The sequence below is a fragment of the Rhagoletis pomonella genome, unplaced genomic scaffold (assembly GCF_013731165.1).
Source record: "Rhagoletis pomonella isolate Grant_MI unplaced genomic scaffold, Rhpom_1.0 Rhpom_scaffold_05172, whole genome shotgun sequence".
NCBI classification, from domain to species: domain Eukaryota; kingdom Metazoa; phylum Arthropoda; class Insecta; order Diptera; family Tephritidae; genus Rhagoletis; species Rhagoletis pomonella.
In genome coordinates, this window is record NW_023463714.1 from 1 (window position 1) to 12,978 (window position 12,978).

Consider the following 12,978-nt stretch of genomic DNA (forward strand, 5'->3'; position numbering starts at 1 on the left):
TTACATTTATTTACATTGTAAATTATGTTCTTTAACTTTGTGAATTCCCGCTCAGATTGGTCCTTGCCCGGGGATCTAGTCCGCACGTTCTCCGGTCCTCCTTGCAATCTCTAGCTACGGGGAAAAATGGAAGAAAAAGCTAATAGGAAAAAAAGGTGTGGTTGATCATTTCATTGCACTTTTATTTAAATTCGGTATGTATTCATGAATACTAAATATAAAATTTTAACTATTTTGTCACATTTGGTGAGCTCCTGATATAATCAGCCCGAACATGGAAGCTTGCGCCAGTAAACCGCCGATCGTTGTTGGCGGAGTGCCACATACCATGACCTGGGCGTATACATCAGCGCCAAGTGTTAGTCGAGTGGGGGTGGCCCGATAGAACTGTGGATCCGCCAGACGCATAAATTGAAACGGCGTCGCTATCGTTGGGTCGATGTTAGCCGCAGGGCTGAGTCGGCTGTATCGCGTAACTAGCCTGGCCTGAGTAATTACTCGTTCCGCGACCCCGTACTTTCCTCGCAGCACGAGGGAACATGTTTTCGCGCGGGCGTTGCTGACTTCGAGCTGAAGCTCCCGTGCTAGGTCCCTGTCGATGGTACTGCTGGGGGCGCAAGAGTCAATCAACGCCCGCACCAGATGAAGTCGGCCGCCTGACTCGATTCGTACAATTGCGGTTGGGGCGATGGCTACGAATGAGCGCATTATTGGTGCTGGAACCGCGATTGTTTTTAACTTGCCTGTCCGGAATCCACCCGATGGAATGCGTTGGATGGTGAGGGAGGAACGGTCGCCACGTCGGTGTCGTGCGGCCCTTATTGCTTGCCAACGCGACGAGCGAAAAGGACGAGTTTCCGCGCCATCACGCTGGCTGCAATTACGCTTGCGCCAAAATGAGCGAAAAGGACGAGTTTCCGCGTCATCTCGGTGGCCAGAATTGGTTCCGCGCCGATATGAGCGAAAAGGACTAGTTTCCGCGTCATTTCGTTGACCGCCCGTTGGCTGTGTGTGTGTGAGCACTGCTGGCATGGGACTGTCTGCTTCAAGTTCGTGCTGTAGCGGCGGTCGAATCTTGCGGGTTTTCAAGCCGCCGTCTGGTGGTGAAGGGATTATCTCTTCCCGTCTTTCCACCTCTTCTGCCTCTACCTGCTTCGCCCATGACGTCGTTTGGTCGGAACCGTAGAGCGAAATCGCTCCGTCAGAGCCGTCGTCGTTATCGGGGTGATTTTCCGTCGTTTCCCTTGGATCGCCGTAGTCTTCCATATGCAGGGAGGTATGGTGCTTTTCGTCGCAGCGGTGGCATCGGTCATTGCTTCCACAGATTTCGATCCGATGGAATGGCGACAAACAGTTGGGACAGTACCGATGTATCAAGATCGCCCGCAACCTTTCCTCTGCGGATTTCCCTCGGTATATGGGGCAGAGTCGTACTCCGTGGTTGTTACCGCACAACCGACAAGGAATCTTAAAATGATCGACACGTTTTTCGGTCTTAGTGCGGGTGGCCGTGAAGCGAGGCATTCTGTAAAGGTAAACCCCCTTTTTATCGCCGTATGCACAATTATGGTTCATTGTGTATTTTAAAACCTTAGCTGGGTGGCAAGTTATACATATATACATACGCATATTCAATTGCTAATGATTTACATTTCTTATTACTACTTTTATTTTACTTTATTATGTTATTTTTATTTTTTATTTTTTGAGGACTAATTCCATGCCCTGCAGTGTATAGTGGCTGAATAATAATTCGCTTATATCGTACACTAGGTGAGAGAATGACTATAGTGTGTTTACCTTGGCCTCACACCCGAAAGAATAAACCGTTTCATTATTTGTTCGCATGGTGCGGGACTTCGCTGAATCGGTTCAACCGCTAGTGCTTATGAATGTGCTTGGTAGTATCACAACTTAATGATTTATTTTGATATTCCTAAGTTGGAGGGCACTTCAAAATTGATTAACTCATGATTTTATTAAAAGGAAATGCATATTTAATAAGCTTTGCTTTGTCCCGAGCAAATCTAAGGAGTTCGCCGGTATCGAGTTGCGTAGTAGATTTTCAGTTTACCGATCGTAGGGGAGTCCTAACCCTGGCTGCGCTGTCAACCAAGAGCGTAAATTGAACTTACGTTCTTACATTAGAGATGTGATGAGTCAACACATATGAGTACCTACTCATACCTACACGGTACCGATTTTAAAGATATCCGGGACTTTCGATATTCGGTGCCGAGCATATGTAACAAAAACAATTTAGAAGCAAAGCTCATCAGTTGCGTGGGGGCGCTATCGTACAAAGTCACATTAAAATAAGTGTATATATATGTATATATATATATATATATATATATATATATATATTGTACAGGATTCTTTGTGAACCCGAATCCATAGCCCTTTTAGAGAGCGAAGAAATGACATAAATACAAAAATTAGTTTCAACAAAGTTTCAATAAAGTTATCGAGGTTTCGAAAACAACACTTAATGCGTTCTTTCAATGGGGATGAGCTCGAATTGAGGTTTTCCGAATAAAATACAACAATCATGCTTTTTATAAAATAAACTTTACTTTGCATATAGCAATTGAATTTTTTTTATTTTTTTTTTTATTTTTATTTTTATTTATTTAGTTTATTTTTTTTTTTTTTGTGATACCCTGTGCCACACTGAGGCGGTGTTGCTTTCACATAGCGTAAAATTTACGATCATTGTTGACATTTCATTCATCGAATTGCAGCCTAAGTCAAGCATTTCCTGAATGACACGAGACGGTAAGTAGTGTATTTTTGTCAACAATATTTTAATTGAATATTTTTCACCTTCTACTTTCAGCTTCCGTTAGAAATATGTCACGGATACCATTCACGCAATTAAGCACCCCATCCTTGCACGTCAAAACCCAGTTGACCTGAAGGATGGATGGGGAATTCGTCGCATCGCTTTGGTTAGCCGGATAATGGAATTATCTCCAGTGGAGGCCAAATTTTTAGGTCCAGTTGTGTTAGAGGTGCCGCATTTCGGTTCTTTGCGTGATAAGGAACGTGAAATCATAATTTTGCGCTCCGACAATGGAGATAGTTGGCGAGAGCATACTTTATACGATAGTGATCAGGATCTACTGCATATAGCTAGTTTCTCGGATGATCGTACGGTTAAATTATGGGACATTGGGACTGAGAAAACTACGCTTACTTTTGCAGAGCATGAGGATTATGTGCGCGCTGGCGCGGTAAATCCCATGTCACCAGACACATTAATATCCGGTGGTTACGACGGTAAAATTAAGATGTATGACACACGTACACAAAACGTTTCGTTCAGTATTGATCATGGGAGCCCAGTTGAATCTTTGCTGTTTCTGCCAACGGGTGGTATATTTATCAGCGCAGGTGGTACAGAAATGCGTGTTTGGGATGCTTTCGCTGGATGTCGACTTTTAACGAAAGTATCACAACACCACAAAACCATTACAAGTCTACGTCTCGGTTCCAATGGCAAGCGTATACTTTCTGGGAGCTTGGATCGTCATGTCAAGATCTATGATGTCGCAACATACCAAACTGTGCACACGCTTGATTTCCCCAACGCCGTGCTGAGTCTTGGAGTTGCGCCGGGAGATCAAACTGTTGTGGCGGGTATGGTAGACGGGCTTATTTCAATACAAAATATGGAAATAGATCGCAATAAAGAAGCGAAACCAAAACGTAATGCTAACAAACAGCGCCGGCTGACTTCGATGAAAGTGGATCACAATATCCGTGATGAAAAGCCACCGAACTATATGCATATATGACTCGAGTTCCATTTATGGTGAAATTTGTTATTTTTGCCAAACGAATTTCCACGACAGAAGCCAAGCTTTCCGTCTTCTGTATGACTGACGATAAAGCAGATAAAACATTGGAGCAACAAGAGTATTTCACTGAGATAGCGAAGAGCCGCGATGTTGAAGTACTCGAAGACCAAGATATTTATTTGGAATTTGCAGGCAATTTGGTACCAGTGCTAAAATCAGGCGAGCAGTTTAATCTTAAATTTCATGCTTTTCGCTCTCTAAAAACGAATTAATAATTTTTACTTAAATTAGTAATCTGTAACAGCAATAAGTTTCAAATGAAGTTCTTTCGATTTTTAGTTAATGTAAATTTGCGACTGTTTAAATATTTCTTGTCTCAACCTGTTTTAGTAGCTGACTAAAAGATGATTGTGTGACCGATTCGCAGCCGAATGAAGACTTTCAAATCGTTACAGGACAAGGACGAAAATATTTTTTCATGCTTTCCGTGAGAACCGACTGTCCTTCATTGTGCATGTCAAAGATCAGGAGGAGCCTTATGGTCGTATAAGCTTTATGAGCGAACGAAAAATGGGCATAAGTGAACCACCACAACAACCCATTTGTGTATTAAACATATCATTAGAAGGATGGATGGGGAATTCGTCGCATCGCGGAAGAATCGGCCGGACCGTATTTTCTAACTTCCACCGACGACAGCCCCTCGGAAAATATTTCTTCACTACGCGCAATAACGCAAAAGTTTAAATTCATAAATATGCCTAATAGCACATCCAACTGAGCTAGCTGCGACCGAAGATGTGCTGTCGTCCGTCAATTTTACTTGGTGTTAAACAAAAGGCGGTGCAGGTTTTTTTTTTTTCGTTTGTATTGTTAGTATATGTAATCTGCAGTCTTTTTGTTTAGGTGGATCTTCGGATGAGATTATTTTACAAATTTTAAATGGCTTCCTAAAAAAGCGTTAATACGCTGCAGCTATGTTTGTCGACGTTTTGGTAGATGTGCCAGTGATGAGTCGCTTTGGACGCGTCTGGACTTAGGAGGACGGCATTTGCGGGCTGGTGCCCTGGAAAGTATATTAACACGCGGTGTAGTAATTCTACGTTTAGCGCAACAGGCGGCAGCGCCACATTCACTCGAACAACAAGGCACATTTGTGCAGGACGAACCGACGATTGCAACGTGCCAAGTTCCAGTTGTTGTGTCAGATGTGAAAGCGACTTTACCGTCAACTGCAACCACTACAACCACAACTGGCGGCAGCCCGCAACGCAGTTCAAAGCAGCCAACAAAGTGTAACGCCCCCGTGACTACTTCAAAATCAACCCCGGCAGACACCAGCCGTGAAATACCGATTGCTGCGAAATCAGGCACACCAAAACACCGTAAAGTAATCGCAACAGCTAGTGCAGTTACAAGCGGCGCCATGCCCCAGCGCTCCAACAGCAATGCGCGGTAGTGAATTTTCTCTCCCCCAAGTCAACCAACGTCGAACGGGTTAGGGTAAGTGACTCCATTTATTAATAGTTCACATATGATTGTGGGCTTAATATTTATTTGTTTGTTTAATGTTTATGTAGCACTGAATAGTTTGTTGAATGGAATACTTTACCAGAACCAGGGTAGCTATCCTAGTAAAAAACAGAATTTAAAGTTTCTAAACTCTTCCTACGTTTGTTTATTGTAAATCTTCGTAATAATTTGCGTTTGCGTTTAGGATTTGAAAAACAAAAATGTTAATGGTAGTCTGGATAACCTGTTCTGGTAGAGACTTTCATTCTCATTTGTGTAAAGGATCTGCATAGGCACATTAGGCTGGGTCGATTATTTTTTTTTTTTTTTTTTTTTTTTTGTTGAAAATAAAGATCATGCGATTAAATTATCCCAGAAGATAAGTCAGGTAGGCCTTCTTAAGTGAAGGTATTTTCTATATACAATTTACGCGAATGCAACACACCCTCTTTTGAACCTAAAGTAAATACCTTAAAGAAACCTGATTTTTATGTTTGGAATAAACTATTGGAACTCCAATAATTTTCTTACGTTTGCTTAGTAACCTGATTGGGGCAAACTTTCGTATTTTTTTTTTTTTATGCTTTTGTATGCAAACAAAGTTCCGATTAGTTTTCTATAAAATCAAGCTGCCTTTAAGGTATTCCAAAATTCTTTCTACTACCGTCGAAACGGTTCATATGCGAAGTCTTGTGTGTAGGCGTGCCAAACACGCCTATTAAACACAGCGCAATCCTTGTACAAATCTCTTTTGAGGTTCGGCTCTACGTTTTTATGTTAGTACATATGTAAATGATCATTTATGTGCTGAAGATTACTTCACAAAATTGTCTCTTGAACGCATGCAGTCTACAGCCGGAATTCGATAATTTTGTTTGATTTCGGATACTGAAACATTTCACTTACTGATTAACTACAGTATTCAAAGAGTTTCCCAAGATCATTCAACATTAAAGCTTAAAAAATTGGTAAATGAGAAAGGATAACAGTCGGGGATTTGTTTGACTCTTGATTTCGTTATCGAATTTTGATTGTGACTTCATGTTCCAAATCTCTGCGAAGGAATCTTACGACTCCATGATATTTGTAAAACACGCATATGCGTTTCGGTTTTGCGGTATTTTGTTGGTTGATGACTTGTAAGACATGATGTTATATGTATTACATAAGTATTTATGTAGGCCAATGCAGTGTGTAGCAGACTGCATATTTTTGTTGCGGGTTTGGTAGTGGAACTGATAGGTATATGAGAAGGGGGATTCGCGATGGTTTTTACGACGACGTAGATGATGAGACAGAGTTGCTGGGTTGTTCCTCATCCTGTTCTCTATATGGCGGCAATAAGACCAGTTTTACTAATGGCCTTGTGACTTGCCCTCTTTCGGTCATGACCTCCACGACTCGTACGCGGTTATCTGAACCTGGGTGTAGGTTAACGATTCTACCTAATCTCCACTCGTTAGGTGGTAGGTTGTCCTCCTTAATAACGACGAGGTCTCCATTTTTCAAGTTGGCTTGTGGGTATTTCCACTTATTGCGCTTTTGGAGCTCCGACAGGTATTCTGTCTTCCACCTCTTGCAGAACGTATGGTGTAGAGCCTTCAGTCTTTGCCAACGATTCACAATCGACGCACGGTGTTCATCAGCGTCGATTTCAGGAGGAGCAAGAAGGTGCCCGCCGACTAAGAAGTGACCTGGAGTAAGTGGCTCTAAGTTTGAGGGTTGGTTTGAAGAGGGACTGAGGGGTCGCGAGTTGAGGCATGACTCAACTCTGCATAGAAGGGTCGTAAATTCTTCGAATGTATATTTATAGTTTGAAGCGATTTTTGTGAAGTGGCATTTAAAACTTTTGACTCCCGCCTCCCACAATCCACCCATGTGGGGAGCTGCGGCGGGAATGAAATGCCATGTAAGCATTTGATGGGTGTATTTTGTTATGGTGTTATTGCGGGCTTCGGCCATAAAGGCTTTGAATTCTGATCTTAGCGATCGCGAAGCTCCGACAAAGTTGGTACCGTTGTCGGAGTAGACATTTTTTGGGCACCCTCGCCTCCCCACGAATCTTGCAAATGCTGCCAAGAATGACTGTGTGCTTAAATCAGAGGTGGCTTCCAAATGGATCGCCTTGGTTGCAAAGCACACAAACAGACATACGTACCCCTTAGACACCCTGCAACCTCGTCCGTTGTAGTTCTTTATGTCGAAAGGTCCGGTGAAGTCGACACCTGTGTTAGTAAACGCGCGTGAAAATGTGGTGCGTTCTTTAGGAAGAATGCCCATAAGCTGCGTTTGCGACCGTTTTCGGTAGATCGTACAGATCTTACAGTTGTGAATTGTCGATTTGATCATATTCTGGACTCGAGGTATCCAATATTGCGTTCTAATCAAGCGCAGCATAAGCTGATTCTCACCATGCAGTGATACTTTGTGAACGAACTGGACTATAAGACGAGACAAGTTGCTATTATATGGAAGGATAATTGGGTGGCGCTCGTTATAAGCGAGATCTAAAGATTTTCCAAGGCGACCACCTGTCCTGATTATATTTTCCTTGTCAATGTATGGGTTCAGGGACAAGATTTCACCTTTTGGACTTATTAATTTTGCCGATCTCAGTGATGAGTACTCCTGACCATAATGCTGCTTCTGGCAGATAATTATTAAGCGTTGAGTCGTTGCTTTGATTTCATCAGCTGAAATCGAACAAGATTCCGCTTGAAATGAAGCTCTAGTGTTACGGCGAGTTCTTTGGGAGAATCTCAGTACGTATGATAGGACTCTCAAAGCTCTCGGTAGATCGGAAAATCTTTCAAGAATATCATTACTAATATCGACTGCCGTGGTCGCATGAACCTGTACCCTTTTTTGTTCTAACTGTGTCTTATAGTCCTTTTCCTGTGTGGGCCATTGTGTTCTTTCTTCTTGCAACCAAGAAGGACCCTCCCACCACAAGGAAGAGGCTACCAATTCTTGCGCAATAATACCCCTGCTAGCTAAATCTGATGGATTTGATGCTGAATCCACATGGAGCCAATTTTGGCTTCCAACTTTCTCAATGATTTTTGTTACGCGATGGGCAACAAATGTTGACCATGAGCAGGGAGGTTTTCGAATCCAGGCTAGGACAATAGTCGAATCTGTCCACAGATGTGTGGTAAACTGGCCTAAAGTGAGATTGCTAACGATCGATTCAACAAGTTCTGCAAGCAGAACAGCACCGCACAGCTCCAATCGTGGTAACGAAATAGTTTTGACCGGTGCCACTCTGGACTTAGCCAGTAGAAGATTGACAAATACCTTTTCCGCTTTTTGAACCCGAAGAAAAATAGTGGCTGCGTATGCCTTTTCTGAGGCATCGCAGAAGCCATGAAGTTCTATTTTATCTGTAGGAGAAAAGTATACCCAACGAGGAATACGAATTTTGTCGATGTGGCAGTAGCTCTCTACAAAGTTTTGCCAACGATCGGACGATGCAGTTGAGACAATTTCGTCCCAACCTGTTCCTTCCAACCAAATGTCTTGCATTATAATTTTTGCTGTAACTACAAATGGCGCGAGCCATCCTAATGGGTCAAATAATTTTGCAATAGCCGAAAGTATTGCTCTTTTTGTAAAGCGAACCTCAGTCTCCAATGGCTTGGCAGTAAAATAAAACTTATCAGAATGGGCATTCCATCTGATGCCCAACGCCTTGACGGTACTGGTGTCCTCAAAATCCAAAAAATCTTCGTTTAAAAGGTGTGATTTGGGTAATCCTTCCAGTATTTTTTCGCAGTTGGATGTCCATTTTCGTAGCGGGAATCCAGCAGATTGTAAAACCATTGATACCTCGTCTTTAGCTTTGATGGTAGATTCGATGGTATGTCCTCCTGCTAAAACATCGTCGACATACATACATTTTTTCAATATATCTGAAGCTACAGGATATAGACTCTCTACATCGTCAGCTAATTGAAGTAGGGTTCTAATTGCTAAGTAAGGTGCGCAATTAACACCGAAGGTAACCGTGTTCAGTTCATATAAATTAATTGGTTCGCTTGAGCTTTTTCTGAAAACAATACGTTGATATTTGGTTTGATCAGGGTTTAATAAAATTTGGCGATACATCTTTTCGATGTCGCTGTTAAACACATATTGAAATAGTCTCCACCGTAATATTAAAATTGTCAAGTCACTTTGCAGGACTGGACCTGGGTGGAGGATGTCGTTGAGACTGACTCCGTTTGCAGTCGGACACGATGCGTTAAAGACTACTCGCACTTTGGTGGTAGTGCTTTCCTCTTTCCTGACAGCATGATGAGGTAGGAAGTAGTTCTCACATTCGTCTCCAGGAATATGTTCAGGAATCCGAGTCATGTGGCCCAATGTCTCGTATTCAGACAAGACCCTATTGTATTCTGATTGTAAAGGTGGATCCTTTGCTAAACGCGTTTCACTTCGAAAAAATTGTGAGCAAGCGATCTTAAGTGACGGACCTAATCGTACGTTAGTTGGAAAATCCTGTTTGAACGGCAGTGACACAATATATTTGCCTGCTTTATTCCGTTTAGTAGTGCTTTTATAAAGTTCCTCGCAATAGGTTTCATCTTTGTTGTAGGTCTTATTTCTTGGGATATCTTCCAATTCCCAAAAGGACGCTAAGCGTTTGTCTAAATTTATTTCGCTAAAGAATGATACGCACTTATTCGCTGGGGTACTTGTGTCAGTTTGACCGGTGAGAATCCAGCCGAAGACGGTTTCCTGAGCAAGAAGAGTTCCCAGTACGTCTTTCCTTATACCGCCTAGCATTATTTGTGCGTAAATATCTCCACCGAGGACAAGATCAACTTGCTCACTTACAAAAAATCTCTTGTCTGCTAAAACTAACTCTGGAAACGCTTGCTTAGTCCTAGCATCGATTTGGCAAGTCGGTAGATTTCCAGTTAATTGTGGTAATACTAACACGGTGGTATCTATATTGATCAGTGGGTCAATTGGTGACCGCAGTTGTATAAAACACGCCTCTTTTACTTGAGCTGAGACTGTGTTATTTATTCCAGATACTTGAGCTTGTATCCTCCTCGAGGGCAGATTAATCCTACGCTTAAGTCTTTCAGTAATGAAAGAGCACTCCGATCCGGAATCTATTAGAGCGCGGGCCGAAAAATTTGTATTATTAAAATATATATTGACTCGGGCGGTCCCTAATAGAATTCCTATGTTGGTATTAGCAAAGCAGGATTGGACATTTTGGGTTGGTCCTTTGTTTGCTTTGGAAGCATCGTGTCTTGCCTGAGCTTGAGCAGAAGTTGACGCGATGTTCTCTAACCCATCGGATACGTTTGTTTGATGCCTTTGGTTCATAGTTGCTTTTGGCTGAAATGCTTGAATGTGAAGGAGCGTGTGGTGTCTTTGGTGACAGACGCTGCAATTAAATGAGCATGTACACCTAGTCACAGTATGTCCAGAAGATAAGCAATTCAAGCAACCATGATTATTTTTAATGAAGGCGATTCTGTCTGCCGTTGTTATTTTAAGAAATTTTTGGCATTTTGACAGTTTGTGATTATTGCCTTTACAAAATTTGCACAGAATCTTGGCTACGCTTGCTTGGTAGGCCCCGTGCCTTTTCTGAGTTTCATTGTTTTTGCTATTTTGGGGCTTTGAAAATCGAGGGTGTTTTACAGCTTTAATATCTGATATTGTTTCAAGTGTTTGAAACCTATTAGAGAGGAATTTATCCATATCCTCCCACTTGGCAATTTCGGTTTTATTTTCAATTGTTTGTTCCCAAAGAGCCAACGTACTCTCTGGCAATTTCGTGGAGCAGAGATATGTAACGATGGCGTCCCAATTGGATACGTCAATTTGATGACATCGCAAAGCCGATAAACAATTATTAATATTTCGCTGTAACTTTTTTAATGAAGTACCGCACTCACTTTCTACTGACTCTAGGTTAAAAAGAATCTTTATCTGCGAATTCACTAGAATGCGTTTATTCTCGAACCTATCACAAAGGTTTTTCCATGCAGTATTGAAGCCCTCGTTTGTAACATCACATTTGCTAACTATCTCTTTGGCCTCCCCCTGAGTTTTCTGGTTCAAATGAAACAACTTTTCTACAGGAGTGAGGCGCTTATTATTGATATAAATGGCCGTAAACATGTCACGGAATGTAGGCCACGAGAGATAATCACCTTTGAACACATCCGTATCACACGGTGGGAGATGGATGTTGTGTTCTCTGGCCGACATATCCTCGGTATCTTTGTCACTTTTGACGAGCTTCGCATGGAGTTCTGCCATGTTCGACATGCAGCGCAGATAAGTAGAATAGGTACTTTTATACTTAGCCTTCACTGAGGCTGATTTTGCTTCTACCGCACCTGAACTCAAATACTCTTCGTACGCTATCTTTGCTTTCCTCCACATGGCTTTCAGTTCCTCTTGCTGGATGGCAAGAGTGTATTTTGTGTGCTCCGTTTCAGTCATGCTATTGTAGTCGGCCTCAAACTCAGGCACAACATCAGCTAATCGGATAAATGTTTCCATTTTTAAGATCCTAATGAAAATAAGTTACGAGAGCACTTCGAAAATTATAACTTTCCCAAAGTTTTAAGCGAATAAACCACCACAATCAAATAAGTTAACACCGCAATTTAGGTGCAATTTCGCACGGATATCAAATTATTTATTAAATATCAAGCGTAATATATGTATGTAAATATATGTATTTATGTATACTCGCGCACACTAATGAAAATCTTCTAAGATTACAGGAACTGATACTCGCCACCCAACTCTCAGCGAAATATTTGTGTATAAATGTGAAATAATTCAACTGTGCTACGCATATATTATTTTTGTTGATTAATCGTTCAAAGTGATCTTGTGGATGCAGAATTGCAGAAGTTAAAAAGTGTCCCAATGTGAAACCAAATGTGTGTAACAAGTGCAGTCACAAGTGAGGTTATGTATCCTCAACTCAGTGAATTGTTGTTAGTGCCGATGATTTGACCAATTAACAAATGCTTGCAACACGATTGTTTGAAAATATTGAAAGCAAACTCGATGTGAAAAATAATAAAATCGATGTTTTGCAAATTTGAAATAAGTGATTTTGAAAACACGAAACTAAATATAATAAAAAAACAAAAAAAAACTTGTAAAAAGTGTGCTCGCTATAAATTAAGGTTACACTAACAACTGAGGTGGTGTTAAGCACAGAAAAATCTACTCTAACCCACACTTGTGTATTGCTGCAGATATTTGTTCACAACGTTATTTACTAATTAAGTGCGACAGAACACAAAAAGTGATATCAATGCACTGATGATTTCCACAAGATCACTCGCGATAATTTTGGATATGCGCAGGTTTTTGGTATTTTAAATATTTGCCGTATTACGTATACGAGAATGTGCAAGAAATTTGAAATGTCAACCACATACCTTCAAAACTCCTGAATGTTTTTTAATGTGGTGCTGGTGCTTAATTTGGGTGTTGTGTACTGATGTGGTACGTTCCCGACTTATTGTAACTTCACGCTGGTGTTTGTGGCAATTCTCCAGTTGATGCTGGCGGAGATGGCAGATGTAATAATCTGGAGACCGCTAGTGACCCTTGACCGCTGGTATTCAAAGAATGGCGCCTTTGTTTAGCTGCAGTGGACTGTATTTGC

At 41.6% G+C, this 12,978-nt stretch overlaps 2 protein-coding genes across 2 annotated transcripts; one reads left to right on the plus strand and one right to left on the minus strand.

Annotated features, from left to right (window-relative positions):
* Positions 1–161: 161 nt before the first annotated feature.
* LOC118755038 lies at positions 162–12,958 on the minus strand. The gene is made up of 2 exons (XM_036489896.1): positions 12,749–12,958; positions 162–1,525 (listed from the first exon to the last, which is right to left on the minus strand). Exon 2 carries the CDS (start codon positions 1,522–1,524, stop codon positions 238–240), a length of 1,287 nt encoding a protein of 428 aa, XP_036345789.1. The 5' UTR covers position 1,525; positions 12,749–12,958; the 3' UTR covers positions 162–237.
* On the plus strand, positions 2,490–3,800 carry LOC118755039 (U3 small nucleolar RNA-associated protein 15 homolog). The gene is made up of 2 exons (XM_036489897.1): positions 2,490–2,778; positions 2,840–3,800. The coding sequence occupies exon 2, from the start codon at positions 2,964–2,966 to the stop codon at positions 3,798–3,800; it is 837 nt and encodes a 278-aa protein (XP_036345790.1). The 5' UTR covers positions 2,490–2,778; positions 2,840–2,963.
* Positions 12,959–12,978: the final 20 nt, after the last annotated feature.